This window comes from Pseudopodoces humilis, chromosome 10 (genome assembly GCF_049639895.1).
Source record: "Pseudopodoces humilis isolate 2021_Gansu_Grassland_sample_001 chromosome 10, ASM4963989v1, whole genome shotgun sequence".
NCBI classification, from domain to species: Eukaryota; Metazoa; Chordata; class Aves; order Passeriformes; family Paridae; genus Pseudopodoces; species Pseudopodoces humilis.
The window spans coordinates 1468545-1486596 of NC_142209.1; the positions used below are offsets into that span (position 1 = coordinate 1468545).

Sequence of the window (18052 nt, forward strand, 5' to 3'; positions counted from 1 at the left end):
CAACCACCACAAAGAAACACCCACTCTTCTAGAAAGACAAAAGGGCTTTAATTACATCAGGGCTGCTGCCGAATCTCAGACATCAAGAGGGACTGGAATAGCTGATGCTCTAAGTCACCAGACAAGTTTATCTGCCATAACCTTCTCTTTCTGAGAATTAGAAGCTGGTGCTGAGTGCTAGTGATGCACAGATTAGTGTGCACTGGAGGTGAAAATAACAGAAAATCTTTGGAAGGCGAGCAACACATTTTAAAGCTCATATAAATTTGATTTACTATTTAGTATTGGCTGGAAAAAAATTAATCATTCAGACATCTGTGCATTTGACCTCAAACAAATGTCTCTGACATTCCTCCCTTTCCTCAAAACACTTCTTTTTCTGCAACTTCATGTACTGATCAATTGATAACCTGGCTACAAAACTAAGCAGGGCACCATTGATCACTTGAAGGGGGCAAGGCAGGAAGAACCACTGCACCTGCACACACAGCCAGGGCAGCACCCCAGTGCTCTCAAGGCCAGGGTGAAGCAAGCTCAAGAAAAAATCAGGAAACTCAAACCACAAACAAAACCAAAGCACTCCACCACATCCACAGTTTCCCAACAAAGCTGTCACAAATCCATACTCCCATCCCTGGCTCCAAACACAGAACCAATGTGTGGCCTCTGCTGGGCTAAGATGCTGTTTGATTACCTTGCACATCTTCTCTGCAAGAATCACCTTGTTGATTGTTTTAGGAAATATAAAAAGGAATGCAATTTTTATGGGTCTAGTCCTAACTCAGTGAGTATTTCTATTCTGCTATTTGTAACCCTTTTTTGACTGAACTTCTTTAAGTTTACAAGTTTGTACTGAAATTATGACCTTTTACCTTTTGTGCTTTGATGGGTCCAGCCCGAGGTTGTTTTTGTCTCTGCTCTTTGGGTTCTGGTAATTTGTCAGTGGATTTCTCTGAAAGCACAGGACCAACTTCATTGTCACTGCCACTGGAAGCTGGGGCTCCAAACTGAATGGTTTCTATACCAAGATCGACTCCACCTTCTTGTCCAGGCTTTGTCCCCTGGTTAAAAAGCAAACATTTAACCCGTTCTGAAAAATTTTTCTATCAGTACAGTGAGAATGGTTCAGAAAAGAGCACAAAACATGCTCAGCTGAAAACCACTACAAGGTTTTATCTTTTGCCAGAGATACCGTTTGTGACTGCAACAGATTTGCAAGAACAAACAACATCTGAATGTACACTTCCTCCTCCTCAAATCTCTATTGTTAAAGGAGCTCAAGAAAAAAGCAGTGAAGAAATATTTCAACACCATCAAGACCATGAGGAACAAGTGCAATTCAGGTTCACAAGGTTCTCTGGGAAGTTCAAAACTTAACATTCAATTCAAGAGAAATAGTAAGAAATACAGAAGTATTTCCAGATTTCTTGGGCAGTTCAAATGGTCTCCTATGACAGCTGTCTCAACATTCCTGCAGCTTTAAACAATTAAGAACCAAAAAAATACCAAGAAAGTAAAACCACAGCACTTTAAATGTTAAATTTAAGGCTATGCAAATTCCATGGGAATACCCACAGATAATGTAGATAATAAAAAGCATTGACTGCTTTTTCTATCTACAATTTAAGGAACACAAAACCCCGTTAAGTTCCTTGGAGACATCCTGTTTCTGTCTACATTACTGAACAGGCAAACTGGGTAATATTTTTCCTTTGGAAATGCAATGAATAACAGCTCTCAAAAGAATCTGTGAATGGCTGAGTTATTATCATGAGAACAGCTTTTCCCTGCTGCAATTAAAAAATCACCAGCCTGTATCCCATGCTCCTGTACTATCTCCTGACTTCATGGAATTCTACACACATTAGTAGCTTAAGTATTTGCACTCCTGGATAAATGGATAATCTGCACCCAACCCCAGTGAGGTATAATTTGGCTACTCTTTTTCCCCTCATTCTTACCTCTGGAGATGGAGCTGAACCAAAAGATGTCAGAGGCTTGTTCCAGGCACTGACTGAAGGTGGCTGAGGTGGGCTAATGGGTCCCACTGGTAATTAAGGAAAGAAAGAATTAAAAAAACCCCCTCAGTGTTGCTAGAGGTATTCAAATCAATGTATTGATTGACTGAGAATGAAATTACAGATGTCCTGAGTAAATAAGCTTTAATTAACCTATTCAGTGGTCAAAAATGTGCTACATATTTAGCAGCTTTCGAGTGGAGCAATTCTCATGTCTGGAACAGCGACCAACTCTGACAAAACAGACTCCTCAAGGGAGTGACAGTTGCTCACTTCTTGTGAGTGAACAACACAGTAACATAAAATGTTGACTAATATATTGCAAAACTCTTTTTGGAGGCTATAATACTGCACTTGGGTATGCTGCCCTCATTCCCTGTGCAGAATCCATCTGCAGGTAAACCAGAGAGAGCCAGCTGGCAATCAGCTTTCTCCAAACACAATAAATACATATAAACACAATGCATGCTTGCCCCCCACCTCAAATCCAAAAGCCAGCACTTACATTTTTTGGAGATGTCATTCAGAACTGCTGTAGGAGGCACTTTGTTGTCCCATAATTCAGCTCCCAGGCCGTTGTGGGGCTGGGGGTTCTGCAGGACTTTGCCTGACACGGTGTAGTCTGTGCTGGCTGTCCCTCCTGCAGCCTGGCTTTGTGCAGGAACGGGAGCCTGGGGCTGGGCTGGAGACTGGGCTGGGCAGGGAGGCTGAGCCTGAGCTTGTGCCTGAGCCTGAGCCTGCTGGGCAGCTGCAGCTGCTGCCTGCTGCTGCTTTTTGGCAAATCTGGGGGGCAGCTTGGAATTCTGACCTCGGCCTTTTTCGCTTGATCCTTTTTTGGTCCAAACCTGTAAGGAGAAGCCAGTTTTATTCTTCCAGGTGACAATGTGTACAGACAGCAATTGTAGAGTGCAAAAAGCAGAAAGCAAACTAATTAACCCAGCCTTACACGAAAAAACTAATTTTTGGGAGGGTATTTAACCACAGGAACAATGATTTCTCATCCATTTTTTCTTGGATTCAACTGATATATAAGCAATAGGGTAAATCTTTATCACAGTATGAAAAATGGTGTTTTTATCAGTTTGCCAATTCCACCTGCCTGCCAGTGCCCAATTGAGAAGAACAGAATCCCAAGGTGACTAAATAAAAATTAGTTTTATTTACCAAATATGAACAACTATGATATTAAACATAACTAAGTAGTTAAATTTAGAAGGAGAAAATACAGCTTTTTTGGAAGGAATATTCAGCACCCTTGACAACATTCCCAGTACTGCAAGCAGCTTTTTCCCCCACTATAAATGCTGGTCCTGTACCTGCACTGTTTGTTCTTCCTTCTTTCTGCGCTCCTCATCTTGCAAGCGTTTTTGCTGCTTCTTAGACACCACTTCTGTGAAACCATCATCATTCAAGTTAGATTGGGAGTCTTCAACTACTGTCACTTCAGGGTGATCATCAATGATCACAACACCTATAGGAAAAGGAAAGGTATAGATGCTGCTGTTTCAACAGCTTCAGGTGCAATGCACCAAGCCAAAATTGGCTTTGGAGTGGAAGTTACTTCCCCACAGACACAGATGGGGGCCCTGATCAATGGCAAGCTTCTGCTTGCCAAGTGCTTTGCTGCTGAGCTCAAAGGTAAGGAGTTAATATTTAAGAATTTTAAAACTGGAGCTTCCTGTACCAGGTTCTCCAGGAAATTACTAAAACATAGTAATGAATAATGAACAACCCTCCCAGATATCAGGTCTAAGCTTAGCAGTGATAACCACTGCCTTTACTTTTGAAAATTAACTAATTTATGAGAATGTGATGGAGAATGGTAGGAATGAAAGGTTATGACTGTACAAAATTGTTCTCATCTACACATAACACACAATTAGGTTTGCCACCTTTTACAGGCACACACATTATTAGGTATCACAAAGACAGCCATGCTCAAGTGTACAATTATTCTGTTGTTCTAAAAATATCCCCCTTTTCTAAAGTCTTCAAATATCTAGCTCTATATGCAACAAAACTAGCATAACTATCAAAAATTATTAGGATATTATCAATACATACTTGCATAATTATTAAGATCAAATTGAGACAAGGCATCCACTTTTTCCTTAGGCTTCTTCGGACCAGCCTTTGGTTCTTCTCTCTTTTTGCCACTTGCATCCTTGGTGGTTTTCTGTCCTGCAGCAGTGACACCTCCATCCTCCTGATGTAAAGAGTTGCCATTGGCAGGGTCAACACCAGGCACAGGTGCTGCCTGCTCTTCAAATGGCCTGTGTTAGAAAAAAATTGAAAATTAATCCACAGAGAACACTCAGGAGGCAGCCAACAATCTAATTCAAATCCCACTGCAGGGCTCTAAGTGTTTACTGACTTCTTAGTAGGGTCCAGACTTTTTACTTTCAGTTCCTAATGAGCAGCTCAGCAGCAAAAGGTGTTTTGGGGAAATATCAAATGCTCTACTGACTTTTCCATCCAATTAAGCATATGGAAAAATAAAGTTTAGTCTAAATGGTAAGCATTTCTCAACCTGCTTGTCTGTGTTAGCTGATTGATCTAAAATGCAACGCAGCAATTTACACATTAACTACAAAACTGCTCACATGAACATTTCTGCTTGCATCCAAATCTCGAGAAACATAGCTCAACTGAGAAACAGCACTGCCATTTTTTAAAGTTAGGCTTTTTTAGCATTGTGCATACAGGAACACTCCATTCTCAGCTTCAGGTTCCAGGTGTCTGTATATAAACAGAAGAACTAGAAAGTACAGAGCCACGGGTGCACGTATCAGAGTCTTTTTTACCACTCTACGGATCTAAACTAACTGCTTATGGTTTCAGACCACAAGAGGACAACAGAAGACCATCACCCTGTGTGCTTCCTCACAGAGGCTGGGTACTCACCCTCTTTTTCCGCTTCTGGGAGGAGGACCGCTCCGCCTTTCACTCCGGGGCCCTGAGAAATTCCTCCCTGGCTTAGCTGGCCCATTGTTGCCCCGTCGGTTCTGACGGTCTATTCCAGGCCGCTGACTAGAGAAACTTCTCTTGGCTATTTCCCTCTTTGGAGCTCCAGCATTTTCTCCTGCCTTTGCAGCAACCTGTGCTGCAGCATCTGCTGTTTTCTTCTCATCCCTTTCCCGCCTCTCATTGAAGTCGCTGCTTTCCGAGGCCGTTTCCCACTCTTCATTCGCCTGGTCTGAAGAATTCTGGTTGGACAAGTCTGGTGTCTTACTTCCTGACACATCCAGAGCAGGGTTGGAGGGCTCATTAACTGCATTATTAACTGTGGCACTCGTTGTGGAGCTGGTCACCACCTCGCTGATCTTGGATGCGGCCTCTCTCTCTTTCAGGCGCCTGAAGCGTGGTGGCTTATCCTGCCTTGGGGGCCGGGCAGGCCTCTGCCTTCGTGGCCTCTCTCTGTTTGGATCAAACTTCCTCTCAAATTTTGGAGGTCTTTTATCAATTGGTATAGGGCCATAATGGTCGTTTCTTCTCGGAGGCTCCCCATCTTCTGGTTTAATGATCTCTGTTTGCCTGGGGTTCCACTGATTGTCCCTGTAGGCTGGTCTCCTTATTGTGGATGGACGTGGAGGACGTCCCCCGGGATCCCTGCCACCACGTCTATACATTCCCCCTCTGCCTCGTCTAGAAGGTTCTCCTTTAGGAAGAAATCCTGGTTTGGGCTTGTTCTCATAATCTCTGATGTACGTTTTTTCTAGGGATCTGTTGTCTACTCTGATATTGTTCTCGGGTTTGAACGACAGGGGCTTTGGAGGCTTCTTGCCATCGGCTCTTTCTTCTCTTTTGGGGTGCTTGCCCTTGATGATGCTATCTTTGTCTGAGAGCAGGGTGTCACTTGCACTCTCGTGCACTTCGCTGTCAGAATCTGTCTCCGAGCCATGCTGGCGCCGCCGTTTCGGGATTACTTCAAAGTCAGAACTCTCGCTACGAGTTTCACTCTCTTCTCTTTGCCTAACAGGCCCTGAAGGCACATGCTCTGATCTAGGCTTAGGATCTCTGTAGTGTGGGTACTCTCTGTTATGGCCTCTACTGCCCCGACCACGTCCCCCGTACGAACCCCTGTAGCTACGGCCCCTGGAGTAATACTCGCCACGACCTCTGCCTCTGTATCCCTGCTCTGGGAACCAGTCCCTATCCCTGGCCTCCTTCCAGTATGTCCTAGGTGGTAAGCCAGGCTCTCTTTTTACTGGCCTGGTTTCTAGGCGTGGTTTCTCTACCACCTCCTTGCTCACCACCTTCTCAGCCTGCTTGTCCTCCTTGCTGGGGGGAGCAGGGGCCTGCGGGTGGGGCGGGGGCTGAGCGGCCGGCGGGGCGGCCGGGGGCTGCGGGATGGCCGGGGGCAGCTGGGCAGTGGCTGGCTGGGCAGCTGGGAGCTGCTGCTGCCCTGAAGGCCCAGGGGGCTGCACCACAGCTTTAGCTGCTGCCTCGGGCTGACTGCTCTCCTGGCTTGCTGGTGCTGGGGCAGCATCCTGGGTTATCTTCTTAGCCAAAGGAGCGCTGCTGGAGGCGGATCTCTCGGGCTCAGCCTGAGACAGTGGCACCTGAGGTGCTTCCTTTTTGTCACTTTTTTCAGGCTTGCCTGGTTTTTCGCTAGCTGGCTTTTCTCCTTCCTTCTCCTTTCTCTGCTCACGCTCTTCTCTCTGTTCACGCTCTTCCTTCATGTCCCTAAGCACAGGTTTCTTAATAGGACCTGATCTTCTCACTGGTCTGTCGCCACCTTCGTCTCGCCTGCCGTAACCTGGCCTAGGACCCCATCTTGTTTCAGACTTAGGTTTGAAAGTTTTCTCAGGTTTTGGTCCTTCTGATGTTCTATTGGTGATCAAAATTTCTTTTTTCGGTTTAATCTCAAGTCTCTCAATTGTCTCCTTTGTCTCAATAGGTCTGTTACTTAATTTAGGGATATTTGCTGCTGTTTCGCTCCTCTGGTCTTCTGATTTTAGAGAGTGACTTGAACCATGGGAAATGCTTCTCTTTAATGAAGAGTGACTTTCTCCCACAGGCACCAATTCTTCTGGAGAACTACGTGTAACTTTCTCACTCACTCCTTCAAAATTAACTGCTGTGTTAGGTGTGTCAGTCTGGAGAGGTTGTACATCTTCCAAAGGCCTGCTTGGGAACTTCTGTACCTCCACCTCTCCTGATTCTCTGAAAAATTCTGTCTTTGGATGAGAGTCCAACTGGTTGTGTTCTACAGGATAAGCACTGGCAGGGACAGCAACTCGCTCTTGCTCCAAGTGTGCTTCAGACCTAAGCAAAAAGCAATTAAGAGTATTAGCATGTGGGGGAAAAATTTATCCATACATAATTACTCAAATCAAATAATTTTCTATCAAGGATCTATGTCAGCTCTAGGAAGTAATAGGAAATCATTTTTAATTAAGCCACCCACTATTATCCAGATGGCAGCAGAGCAAAACATTTCTGAATACTTGTAAGAAGCACAGGAAACTCCTGACAATTCACCATGGAGCAGAGGCTGAAAGGGACTTTTGCTTTATACCACTCATACTTAACACACCACTTCTGAAACAAACACACATCGGACAAAAGTTCTCTAAAATGGGGAGAACAGAGCACATTGTAGAAATGTTCTACAAAACTGCAAATTCAAAGCATCCTGGCAATCACCATTCATCTAAGCTAATGATCCTAAACAAGGAGTAAATTGTCTTTCTAGACCCTGCTACAGAGCAGGCATGTCTTCTTGTTTTGTACAACAGCACCAAGCACTCTGCATCCCCCAGTCACAACTCCTCCTTTCAAGTTCTGTGTGAAGCTACAACCCAGTCAGTCAAAATTGCATTTTGCAAGCTGTGTGACTTGGGTAAGTGGCACAACTCAGACATACCTCAAATCATCAGGCTCTTCTAACACCTTGGGAGGAGAACTGCTGGACTGCTGAGATTCTGCGTGGGGGTAGGGGTCTGAGCCCCACATCATGCGTGGCTCGGACAGAGGCACGCTGTGCTCCCTTGCAGAGCGAGCCATGTGCTCAAACGAATCTGAACCAGCTGCTGAGCTCTCCAGCTGCTCTCTTCTCATCAGAGGTTTGGGAGGCATAATTCCTGTGGCAGAGTGAAGTTCAACAATTGAAACAAACTTCACATTAGCAAAGCGACCTCAATACAAACAAAGCCTGTCAGGAGGTATCAAGGAACACTATTGTCTCTCCTCCAATCTCCTTCCCTTTGACTCTCTGTGTTGAAACCAAATGTCTGTTCCCTGCCTGCCGACCTCAGAATGACTAAATCATGCTCAACACTTGTATCCCCATGTCCCAACAAATGGAAAAAGCTGTCTGCTTTCACTAGAATGCGAAGAACCAAGCCTGTGGACCCTTAAACTCATGGATGAAGTTCCTGCTGTAACAGCTGCATGGAAAAAGGCAAGATGAATGTACACACAGGCAGTTTTTTATACTCTATTATTCCAATTTTTTTTATTTGTAGCATTTCAAAGAAATTCTGTAGTTTTCAGTATCTTTGCTTAGCCTGCTATTTCCTCCATTCATTCCCTGCACCCACTGAGGGCACCCTTTCCCTTGCTCTTTAGTTGAGCAGGTATCTCCATTACCTTACATGACAGCCTTCTATTATTTATGCCCAACACCTTTCCTAACTGCAAATCAGATGGACAGTCCACAAATTAAAAAATATTTTTTAGAGTCGAGAATCTGAAACCACAACTTTATTAAGACTCTGGAGCTGTTAATATGAAATGTAAAAATAGCAAACTTTGATGGGATTTTTTTTAGGAAGCAATGTAGTGCCAAGTGCTAAGATGTAATGAAACACAAATGGTAAATGCACTTTTCCTCAGTTCAACCTAACTCTTGCCAGAGTTGTTTCTGTCTGCAACAAAGGAAGGCTTATGCTGACATTCTCAATCATATTAACTGTCACTCAAATGCCTGCAGTGTGACACCTGGGATTTTACTTTATAGTCAAAAGTATACATTCTCCTAGGACTACAGTTTTAGCCACATATGACTACAGTCTATTTTGTCCCGAACAACAAAATGATGTAGATTTCTTCTTAAAAACCCACCCAGCCACTAAACAAAGCGTGGTTAAGAAAAGACTTCTATTTCAAAACCAAATTAAGTTAAACAATCAAAAAATGTTTCCAGGTTTACCTGGATGAATAGGAGGCATATCCATGGCAGGTCTTCCTGATATCATCCGTGGGTCCATGTAGGATTGCATCATGAGCCAGCGGGGGTCAAAGCCCATGGAAGCCAAATGCTGGGGATGGGGCTGCATGGGCTGGTAAAGTGGTCTGTGCTGAGGTGGTGGGACAGGGCCACTCGAAGGCTGGGAGGGAGCAGACTGTGGAAGGACACCTTGCTGCTGTTGCTGCCACTGCTGCTGTTTCATTTGCTCCTGCAGATCAAAAACCAGTGTTACAGGACTTTTTGATAAGTTGAAGACTTGAGCACAGCTTTAATAACCCTTGGAAGCAACAAGCACAATTATCTCCAGGACAGCAAGTATTCTGAAAGTTAATTGTAAACATGTGTCAGGATGAGCTAGGAGAAAAGGGAGAAAACCAGACTGGGCAACTTACAATAGCTACAGCCTAACTGGTGTGCAGCTGAGACACACAACAACCTATACTTGGTGCATGTCATTAATGCAAAGTGCTCCTCAGACCACAGGACCCACGTTCAACTGTGTCACACCCTTTTAGGAAAAGCTGCAGAAATAATCAGCCATCAGACTTCAGGTTCCACAGGCAAAGCCCAGGGCAATGCCAGTGTGGGCCAGCTTTAAAGCCTCTCTTGCCTTCTGCTCACTTACAAATCTTGCAAGTGACAAGAAGTGTTTCAGGCAGAGCAATTCCTGCCAATACCATTTTCTAGAAGCTAGAAACCAAAAGCTCAGGATTTCTGAAACTCCTATGATCACCTTCTTCAGCATGAGGCAGAACACAGCATTCTTTAAATGAACATCCTTTAAATGAATTGGTTTGTTACCTGCTGCCTCTGAAATCTTGGTGGTAATGACTTCTGGAACTGCTTAGAATAGCCTGAGGAAACAGCAGGACGAGGTTGGGATCCTGAGTCCGGCTCACTCTCGTGAGTCACCTGTGAAACCTCTTTCTCATTCCGACCACTGTCTTGTCGAGTAAAGACCGCTTGATCTTCTGAAAAAAACCAACAAAACCCCCACCTATGTTACACAACAGTCAATCTTAGAACTGACAATTTTACCAGAATGTCAGCTAAAGAATGTTCTAAAATACCTGCCTTCTCTAACTTCACAATCTCAGTTTCTAAAACCAGTAAAGGCACAAAAAGTCAAGGACAACCCCTCAAAAGAACTGTTGTTAATACACCTCTGTCCTTTTTAAACTTAAATACATTGGGAAATCAACCACTGGCATTTAGGTTGCAGCTATTATTTAAGTGCTGTATCAATGACACCATATCGCATTTGGATCAACTTTTTTTTATGAACTAAGGTTTGGTTTTACAATAAATTTTATCCATTTAAATAGAATATAACCTTACCAAGCATAGTCTATCAGTTTTCTCACGGCATTCAAAAAATGCACAACATTTAAATAGATGCCCTTTGTGTCTACTTCTCTAGGCTTGCTGAAAGGAGAGAATAGCTGCAATAATTTGCACTGCTTTTTAAGCAACATGGGTGGCCGACCCTTCTTTAGGAAGAGAAGAAAGCCTGCTTTTCTTTCTGTATTCCTCAAAGTCCAGCCTAAATCACAGAAGCCATTTTTTTCCCTAATCTTTTGATGAGCTGGGCAAACAGGCTTAGCTCAAAGGACAGTTATCAGCTGTAATGCGCCAGGAAAATAATTGATCTAGATGCACTAGGTTAATTAGGTATGCAAATGAGACTTCTAGACAACAGCTATGGCTCTGTGACTCAGCTTTAAGAAGGACAACTCCTACTTGTGTGCAAGCATACCTTTTTCTTCCTTGTTATTCTTGGTTTCACTTTCTTGTTTTTCTACTACAGGTGTTGCCACAGGTTCTACAGGCTCAGGAACCTCATGTGCTGGTTTCTCCTCTTCTTTCTCTTTCTCATTCTCCTTCTCTTCTTTCTCCACCTCTTTTTCTTTCTCTTTCTCTTCTTCTTGTTCTTTCACCTTCTCCAGTTTTTCTTCTTTTTCCTTCTCCTTTTCCTTCTCCCTTTCCCTCTCTTTCTCCTTTTCCTTCTCCCTCTCTTTTTCTCGTTCCCTCTCCCGCTCCCTCTCCTTTTCCCTCTCCCGCTCCCGTTCTCTCTCCCTTTCCCTCTCTCTTTCTCTTTCCCTCTCCCTCTCTCTCTCTTTCAGAGGGTCTTCCCGGGAGGGTTTTGTCATGCAGCCGAATTTCTCGTTTAACCGTTTGAGCTTTTCAGCACAAGCTGCTTTTCGCTGCTCTTCCATTCTCCTCTCTTCCTCTTCTCGCCGCTTACGGGCTCGCTCCACTGCAGCCGATATCTCTGACTGCTGCCGTCTCCTCTGCTTCCAAATTTCATCTTCATCTGGTACTGGTTTAGGGGGAAAGGGTCCCTGCCTTCCCATCTGGCGATCAGGGGGAGGAGGGTGCTGCAAGAAGAAAATCAGGTTGAACACGGGTTATGTAAGCAGCCAGCAGGAATACTACATTTTAACTATTTGTCAACACACGTTTCTGCATGGCATCTTTAAAAAGCAGGACGTGGAAGAAAAGTCCCCACCTTCGTGATATGGTTAAGACTCTCACAACCTGAGCTCAGAAAGGAGAGGCAGAGAATCACTTGGGCTCACGTCAGCTCTTCTCCCCATCACGGCAAAGTGACAGCAAAGATCACAAACATTTTAGATTTGGTTATAGGCTGCTCTAAATCTCAGACAAAAGTGCCTCAAGGAGCCAAGGAATTTCAAGGTAGCTCAGGATAAGCGAGATTTTAGTTCACATTTCATTTGGGACTTCATCTCTTCACCTGTCTTGGCAGCCATCCCTCCAGCAGTGTTCCCATGCTCCTGTCCTCTCCAGTTCCCAAGTGGGGCTGGATAACTAAAAGCTCTTGAAATTCTCGTGCATTCCACATGGCACTTACAAGACAGGTCAGCTTTACACAGTTGCAGTATGGCTGTGTTGGGGTCCCATTCCTACCAGCCCCAGGCACTACCATCATTTTACTTGTTAAAGGAAAGGTTTATCACTATGTGAAGTGTATTTTTATTTTTCTTCATCTCAGTCCCTCCACCGCTGCATTAAAGAATTTAACTCTAGGAAATAAGGACAATTCTCATTTTTCTTACCGGTGGTAGAATAGATTTTGGAGGAAGAGCAGGGCCACCTCTTTCATGTACAGAAGGCTGTGGTGGACCTCGATCCTGTTGGATCAAACACAACACCAGGGTTAAGCAAGCTTCTAACCACAGCCAAACTGAAAAAAATTTAGATTTACTGTCTTCTACTGCATTAAGACACTACACCTAATAAGGCATCTAAACTCAACACAAATCTTCATGCAAAACAAGGGCAAAAACATTTTCACTTTTATGTACTGAGAGCAGAACAATTTAACTTTATGTTCCTGCACCATTTTTCCTTAGATTCAATGTAGCATCAAACTTAAAGAACACTGTGATCTTTAATACAGAGAGAAAGTGCAAGTAAAACCAATCCCAGATTTCCCATCTTCATTATTACTGGTGCCAAGAGAAAATATTTCTGGGAAATTTTCAAAACCCACAGTAGCTTTTCCTGGGTGGGGAGGGAAATTGGGCTGTAGCAGACATAAACTGAGGTGGATGGAAATATTCCTGTACTAGAAGAAACCAAAAATGGCCGAGCTGAAGAATTCTACATGGCCTGTATAAAACCCATTAGTGTGAGAAGTGAACTCACAGCTAAGCTGCACTGCAGAAAGTGGACCATGATACTAAAAAAATCCCCACGCCCATGAAAAATATGTGGGCTATTTATCCACTGGAAAACCTGATAAACAGCAGAATGGCTTCATTCAGTTCCAGGGATGGACACACCAGAGTACTGAGCCTGTCAGAGTGCCTGACACAGGAGCTCTCACCCCTCAGGGGTGTGGGGCAGGACTCACTACATAAAGCCATGCTATTTTTGTGCTGCTACCAGAGGCAGCTAAGTTGCCTGAGCAGCACCTGATCAGTTAGCACAGCTCAGATAATGCTTTCAGCAGCTAATGCCTTCCCTCATGTTCATAACCTTAATTGACCTGACAGTTTGGAAAGACACCTGAGTCAGAGCTCTCCTGACAAGGCTGATGCCACAGGAGCTGCAGAGAAGAGCACACAAACCTGATCAAGCTGAGAGCTTTTGCTGTAAGACCCTTTGGCTGCTGCTGTGGAAACCTGGGTGGCAGACTTGGCATTTGTCTGTTCTTCTGTTTCCTTCTGGCCATCAGGACTCTGGGAATCTTTTGATGGTGTTTGTTCATCACTATGTGCAAAGAAATAAGAAAAAAACGGAATGTGTACTCCACACAGGTATTTGGTGATTTATCTCTTAGCTTCAGTGTTTCTTAGTCAGGATAATTTCTACTCCACACCCAGCTGGCTGGAGTCTGCAGGCAGTTATGCAATTGAATACAGTATTAAATTACTGGAATTAGTGCTACTGGAATGAGTACTTGCACTCATTTCATTTTATCTTTCAAAAATCTAGTTAAGCGACATTTCACATCTAATTGGCAACACCAACTCACCCACTTTCCTTCTCTTTCTGACTGCTTCCTTGCTCATCATCATCACTGAAATTCAACTGCTCAGTGTAATCCACTTCACTCTGAGCACCTGACGCATAAACAAAGGTTCAATTAATCTTTCAGAAACATTCAGCATGCAAATAACAGACCATTAATCTGATGTTCTTACCTGCCCAGCCTTCATCAGCCTCAGCATCCAGATTATCGAATTTATCAAGCTCTTTGAGTTCACTAGCACTAAGAATGGATGGACGTTCAATAGGTTCTGAGCACCATGAGGGTGGGCCTCTTCCCCTTGGGCCTCTAAAAAATGAGAGAAACAAAAGGCACTGTCACTACTTAGCCACAAATGACAGAGAAAAGGTCAACTTGTACAACCATTATTTGATATATACAGCACTGTTGTTTCAAGCACAGTGAACTCTCATTCATCCACGTGAATACCAGAATTCAAATAATTACTCTCTCATGTGCAAAGCTATCCTTCACTATGGAAAAACAGACAGAAAAGTGGAATATTAGTTTTATAGTCCATTAGAGCTCAACTTTAATTGGAAATCATCAAAGTTGAGAACTAGGAGTTGACTCCTTTCACTGTAACAATGAAAAAGTCTTTTTATGGGCAAAATACTGGTTTTAAGTTTCAAAGATGTTCCTGCAAGTGACTCCTGCTCTTCACAATCCAAAACCCTGTGATATGCAGAACTGCCCGAAGTTTTGCAGTTGAGCTCACAAACTCCAGACACTCCAAGGCACTGCTCCACACAAGCAAAACTTGTGAGACTGACCAGTGTCAGCTCCTATGCAGTGTATAATCACCGTTGAGATACTCAGGGCAAATGATTTCTTTCTTAAAATTAAGTCACAAAGTTCATACCCAGACAAAAACCACCACCACTTGTAGGTTTCTTACCTGCTTGGCTCAGAATTAGGAAACCTTGCTGGACCTTGCATGGAGGGAGGATATGCCATTCTGGGATATTGATTAAACATCTAAAAAGGGATTAAAAACAGAAGCCATTCATTAAAAAGTATCACTGCATTAAGTACACTGAGACCATCAAAGGAAGTAATGGAAATAAAGCAAGACTCTTCACTCACAACTGTTTGCTTAATATTACAAATGGGTGACCTCAAGTCCCCAAGGGGAAGTGACTGGATGTGTTAATCAACTCTTGTTCAAACTCCTTGTAGGAACAAGGAGCCACATCCTGTGAGGTGCTGGCTTTCAACCCTGCCCCTCCAGCAGGTAAGAATCCCACGGATGGGAGAGAAAGGGGCGTAAGAAAATCCCACTAGCCAAAAACCAATCCCTGCTGCTTAAAAACCATTCTTCACTCACATAAGGAGGCATCATTGCTCTGTACTGGGATGAGATGGATGGCTGCTGCTGGCCATTCAGCTTGGGCTGAGGGGCCTGTGGCAACCGTACATCCCTCTTGTCTCCTGCCTTCTGGCCATCATTTTGTTCTGCTGCTGTAGCGCTGCCATCTTCTTGTCCCAGAGCCTTTGCTTCTTGATCTGTTGGAGAACCAGGAGAGTTGTTTTTATTACCCCCATCCCTTCAACCAGTAGCATCTGCATGGACAGAATCAGCACAAGAAAAGCCAAGAATAGACTTTAAATTGCAGATTTCCAGCCAGGGATGGTGAAGAACACGTTGTTCCCACGCAGTCCTTGGTGACACAGCAGACACATGTTCCTATCTGCTACAGAAACAAGCAGTGGCCACTTGAGAATCAACAAAAGCTGCCTCCTGATCCTCTTCAGCCCTAGGTCCAGCTGTGTTCCTGAAGGGTCAGAGCTGAATTTATGGACTGCTCTATTGGTCCCATTCTACCTTCCAAAACACAGTGCAATTTAGGAAGGACACTGATTATAGCACAAGAAAGAAAACAGATTTAGCTGTGCTAAGTGGGCCACTGTTGACTCAGTGTGAAGATGCTGTCAAGGCAAAGATCAAGGTTCCTAAGCAGCAAAGGCCTACCAGGAAATTCTCAAGCAGCTCAGAAAGAAAGGCAATGCACAGCTATGTGTCCAAGTGAAGACAGGTACAGTCTGATTTGCATCTCTGCCTGCTAGGGATGGAACAGAAGTGATAAGGGCTGTACTTCTGGTGTGAATGTCTAGCAAATCGTCCAGGGAAAGTCAGGGATTTTAATGACTTATTATTTGTGCCAGGCACTCCATTCTTTTAGGAGCTTCTGCCTGCAGAGCGTGGGTCAGGACAAAAAAACCCATCAGAGTAAACTCAGCAGCAGTCCTCAGATCAATGGAGACCAACAAAAATTCAGAGACATGCCATAAAGAATGTTTCTTTAGGGGCACAAACCCTTTAAGCAGTGTTAAACTCTGCTCCAAAGTATCCATTACAGTTCTTGCACTTATCTTTGCTGGGAAGCACAGCTGCTGAAGGGAGACTACTTGCCAAGTTAATTTAGCTTTCTGCTGTCAGACAGGAAAGACGAGCTTAATATAGCATGTACAGTGCTGACCAAAACTGTAACTGCCTGCAGGAGGCTGGACAGACACGTAGCTGCTCTCATTTGGTGCAGAACATCTCTCCCATTTCCTGACAATTTATTCTTTAGATGAAAATCAAGAGAAGACATGAACAGGCACCTGGCCTTGGTCTGCAGCACCTGACAAACAAATCAAGGAAAACCAAGGCCTGTTAGAAGGAAAGAGTTACAGATTCCCTGAGAGCCCAAGCCCTCTAAAGTGCCTATCACTGGCACAAGACAGTGCCAGCCACAGGGCAGGACAGGACCTCTAGTCCATGAAACCTCATTAAAACCCAACTTCTGAAGGAGAAAGGAATCGTGTTTTCCACTGGTAACAAGCACATTCCCAAATACCTTCCCATTAAGGGATCTGGGGAAGAAATACATTTCTTTCCTGAGAGATGTAAATCCAGCACTGTTATGGTTGTTTTTACCAGATCTAATCCCCCACTGCTGAAACAGATCCAGCTGATCAGAGCACTGCATCCAGGAGCTGAAGATGCCAATGGCCTTTCAAGGCACAACCCACTCTTTTGGCATCCTGTAGACTGAACTTCCTCTTCAGGAATCTTCAGGCTCCACTCTTATGAGTACTAACCACTTAAGGCCAGCCCTGATCACTATTTGTGTAATTAGTTAATTCTAGGAGAGTTCTTTAAAGAGGTCTCTCACCTGCTGTGACATCAGTAATGCCAGTATTGTGCAACTAACTAATGTTCCTGAGAGCACACAACTACAGTACGGAGTAGACTGGGAAAATGGGAAGCGATAGGATTAAACACACTATTTTCCACACACCAGGAACACCGAAAAGCAGATTAAAGCCCCCAGTAACCATTTCTTAAGTGCAGGAGTGTGCTGATTGAAACAACATATTCATCAATTTCTTCTGTAGTGGGCACTAAGCTGTGTAGCAGTAAGCTCCACATGAAACAATCCAATTTCACAACAATTTGTAGCTCACACTTACTCTGTGGTCGTAGGTTGGCTCCTGATCCATCTTCAGGTGCATCCTTATCTTTGCCCGACTTTTCCTGGTCCCCAGCTGCCGGCAGACTGGGGAATTCTTGTTGGAAATAACTATTGATTGGAATAGGCGGACCTACACAGCAAGATATTCAGAGTCACAACAGTTCAGGAAGCAACAGAAGCCTACTCATCCTTTAGAAGTGAACATTAAAGCTTTAAAAGAAGAAAGTTAAACATTTAAATGTTAAAGCCACAGTCATTTACTGGCAATATAAAGGATTCACATTTGCTACCGAAGCTGTTTACTAGACCAACTATCACAGTTGTTGAAGCTGAGAAAAATCCAAAAGCACTAGAGAGCAACAATGGACAATGGAACAAGACTTAGTCCAGGGAGTACCTGGAGTTCCTCAGCTCTGTAAACACTTTTCCCCACTCCTAGACAAACTTTTCTTTTCACTCTAGAACTGTAGTCCATCCAAGAATGGGCAACCATGTAATTGCAAGCACGTTTATGATTAATTACTGTTCTAGTAAGAAATCCCCAGGACTTTAAAAGACCAGAGCTTTTATATTATGCAAAAAGTATCAGAACAACATTCTTTGATTTCTAAAATCCCTGGCATCATACTCAAGATTGGAATTTAAGACTTCTGTTGTACATGGTATGGAAGTCACATATATAGGCTGTCTTCCTTGATAGAAGGTTTTGTTGGCATCTGCTTTGCACCAATTTCCTCCCCATACACATAATGTATAGTGACCTATTAGATCAGCAGCATTTCTGTGCCAAATCACCAATAATCTGAGTGGGGTTTAAGCCTAAATAACAGCCTGTTCCTGTCTCTACTACTGACTACTGTAA

General features: G+C 43.8%; 1 protein-coding gene across 11 annotated transcripts in view; it reads right to left on the bottom strand.

Moving 5' to 3' along the window:
• The window catches only part of PRRC2C (proline rich coiled-coil 2C), a 69626-nt gene that overhangs the window by 28646 nt on the left and 22928 nt on the right, over nt 1-18052 (bottom strand). For 10 of the 11 annotated variants that reach the window (XM_088060381.1, XM_088060380.1, XM_014257546.2 and 7 more), the window contains exons 5-21: nt 17189-17320; nt 15057-15235; nt 14628-14707; nt 13884-14017; nt 13715-13802; nt 13308-13449; nt 12291-12365; nt 10970-11591; nt 10015-10184; nt 9175-9421; nt 7888-8104; nt 4923-7286; nt 4083-4291; nt 3335-3489; nt 2524-2863; nt 1962-2047; nt 873-1061 (exon numbers count right to left, since the gene is read on the bottom strand). In XM_088060381.1, coding sequence (XP_087916507.1) covers nt 873-1061; nt 1962-2047; nt 2524-2863; nt 3335-3489; nt 4083-4291; nt 4923-7286; nt 7888-8104; nt 9175-9421; nt 10015-10184; nt 10970-11591; nt 12291-12365; nt 13308-13449; nt 13715-13802; nt 13884-14017; nt 14628-14707; nt 15057-15235; nt 17189-17320 — 5429 coding nt within the window. The remainder of the gene's footprint in view (nt 1-872; nt 1062-1961; nt 2048-2523; nt 2864-3334; nt 3490-4082; nt 4292-4922; nt 7287-7887; nt 8105-9174; nt 9422-10014; nt 10185-10969; nt 11592-12290; nt 12366-13307; nt 13450-13714; nt 13803-13883; nt 14018-14627; nt 14708-15056; nt 15236-17188; nt 17321-18052) is intronic. The other variant, XM_088060378.1, reaches the window with a different exon arrangement.